At 55.0% G+C, this 2,500-nt stretch overlaps 1 protein-coding gene across 1 annotated transcript in view; it reads right to left on the reverse strand.

The window, feature by feature from the left end:
* The window catches only part of LOC142990586 (protein KIBRA-like), a 16,411-nt gene that overhangs the window by 4,823 nt on the left and 9,088 nt on the right, over positions 1 to 2,500 (reverse strand). Inside the window, 1 exon segment of the mRNA XM_076140413.1 lies at positions 974 to 1,103. Within this exon segment, the coding sequence (XP_075996528.1) occupies positions 974 to 1,103 (130 nt within the window).

Here is a 2,500-nt window from a genome sequence, read left to right on the forward strand (position 1 = left end):
GAGTCGCTCCTATTGGTTCAAACTCACACACACACCTGACCTACATGTGCTGCTCTGTAAGGGCAGATTAAAGCTTTGAATCCACTGAAACACACACACACACACACACACACACACACACACACACACACAACACACACACACACACACACACACGAAGAGACAGAGGTGTGTGTGTGAGCTGTCAGCTGCAGATGGATGGAGCTGTCAGGTCAGAGGGGGTCTCCTCTCCTCTCTCCCTTCCTCTCTGTCCTCTCCTCTCTCCCTTCCTTCTCTCCTCTCCCCTCTGTCCTCCTCTGTCCTCTCCTCTCTCCCTTCCTCTCTGTCCTCTCCCCTCTCCCTTCCTCTCTCTCCTCTCCTCTCCCTTCCTCTCTCCCCTCTCCTCTCTCCTCTCCTCTGTCCTCTCCTCTCTCCCTTCCTCTCTGTCCTCTCCTCTCTCCCTTCCTCTCTGTCCTCTCCTCTCTCCCCTCCTCTGTCCTCTCCCCCTCTCCCCTCCTCTGTCCTCTCCCCTCCTCTGTCCTCTCCTCTCTCCCTTCCTCTCTGTCCTCTCCTCTCTCCTCTCCTCTGTCCTCTCCCCTCCTTCTCTTCTCCTTTTACACTGAGATGGTGAATCTGTCCATGGCTTCCTGAGCTGATCTGACCTCTGACCTGTGACCTCTGACTCCTCCTCCTACGTTCCCTTGAGCAGGAAGCATCATGTGAGTTTACTGGAGTCGTTCTCCTGTCACTCATCCATCTCCAAACCCTAAACATGAGTGACGTAGACTGGTGTGTGTGTGTGTGTGTGTGTGTGTGTGTGTGTGTGTGTGTGTGTGTGTGTGCAGACGGCCTGATATCACTGAGCCGTGTTGTGATTTGTGACACGTAACACACAGGTTACACACAGGTTACACACAGGTTACACACACGTTACACACACGTTACATACACGTTACACACACGTTAGTCTTCATCCTCCTCCTCCTCCCCTTACCTGCATGAGCTCCTGCTTCTCCTTCTCCCTGGCGTTGATGGCGTCCCGGATGGTGCGCACCTCGCTGAGGATGGCCTGAGCCTCCTGCAGCTTGTAGCCATACAGGTTGTTGGAAACCTTCTGGTCAATCCTGCAGGTCAGAGGTCAGAGGGAGACAGGGACAGAGGACAGAGGTCAGCTTTAGAGAGGTAGGCAGCCCTGTCTTTATTGATTGATCTCAGGGGGTTGATGTTGTCTGACTGGTTGTGATGAGGTAAAGTGAGCTGTGAGACACCTGAGAGCCTCTGACCACAGACAGGTGAACAGAAAGAGAAGGCAACTTGCTCAAGGGCACCTCCACCCCCGCAGCAGCTGGAGTGAGGGAGGGAATCACACCTCCCTCCCTCCCTCCCTCCCTCCCCTCCTCAGCCCTGCCCTCCTTCCTCACTCGAGGCTCTGTCTCTGAACAGAACCATGCAGGCCGGTGGGCCGGGTCATAAATCTACAGACTGTCTTTCCTCCCCAGAATCCCTTAGCAACCACCAGGTAAGTTCTCAGGGTACCATAGCAACAGCCCTGGCAACTACAGAGAACAGCATCGGAGCCCAGACCTGGTCCCCTCCTGATCCTCTTCACACAGACACAACATCTGAACCTCTACATCCCCTCTATGAGCCCAGGTAGAGGGTCAGGTGAGAGGCTGTGGCAGAGCGACACAGCAGCAGCAGCTCTGTGATCCTCGTCATCATGGAGTCAAGCATGCGTCCCCGTGAACAGGTCTGTCCACATTCCTCCTGGAGGGGGAGGGGAGGGGGCGAGGACGAGAGAATGAGGAAGAGAGAACAAGAGCTGCTCTGTGTGTGCTCCTCTCACACACGGCAGAGCGGCAGAGACAGAGCTTCACAAGGCCAGTAGAGCGGCTGCACACCCTGCAACCTCTACATGTGGCACAAAGAGCCGCTCTATGTGACTTGGTGCTTACACTGAAAGTAATCAGTCATTCATTTCATACATATTTATATGACTGATTGAGCTTCTGTATAGAGCAGAGTCCAGACGCTCTGCTGCCTCTGGACTCCCCCCGCTCTGCCTGTGCTCCCTGGCAGAGCGGCAGCAGGAGTTTCCCCTCTTCATCTCCCCGAATTCCCCTCATCGCCCGCCCACACACACGCATGCAGCTGAGCCTGACGCAGCTGAGCCTGACCCTGTTGGTTGATCTCAGACATTACATTACATTACGAGCATTTAGCAGACGCTTTTATCCAAAGCGACTTACATTACATTACCACCCAGTAAGTTACAGAGGGGGGAGCAATTGAGGGTTCGGTGCCTTGCTCAGGGGCACCTCGGCAGGGACTCGAACCAGCAACCCTCCAGTTTCCAAGCGGAGACGAGACGAGAGGAGAGGAGAAAGGAGGAGAGGAGAGGAAGGAGAGGAAGCAGAGGAGAGGTCAGGAGAGGAGAGGAGAGGAGAGGAGAGGAGAGGAGAAAGGAGGAGGAGAGGAGAGGAGAGGAGAGGAGAGGAGAGGAGAGGAGAGGAGAAAGGAG

Source organism: Genypterus blacodes, unplaced genomic scaffold, assembly GCF_046128005.1.
Source record: "Genypterus blacodes isolate CSIRO-AG114 ecotype Tasmania unplaced genomic scaffold, CSIRO-AGI_Gbla_v1 ptg000595l_1, whole genome shotgun sequence".
NCBI classification, from domain to species: Eukaryota; Metazoa; Chordata; class Actinopteri; order Ophidiiformes; family Ophidiidae; genus Genypterus; species Genypterus blacodes.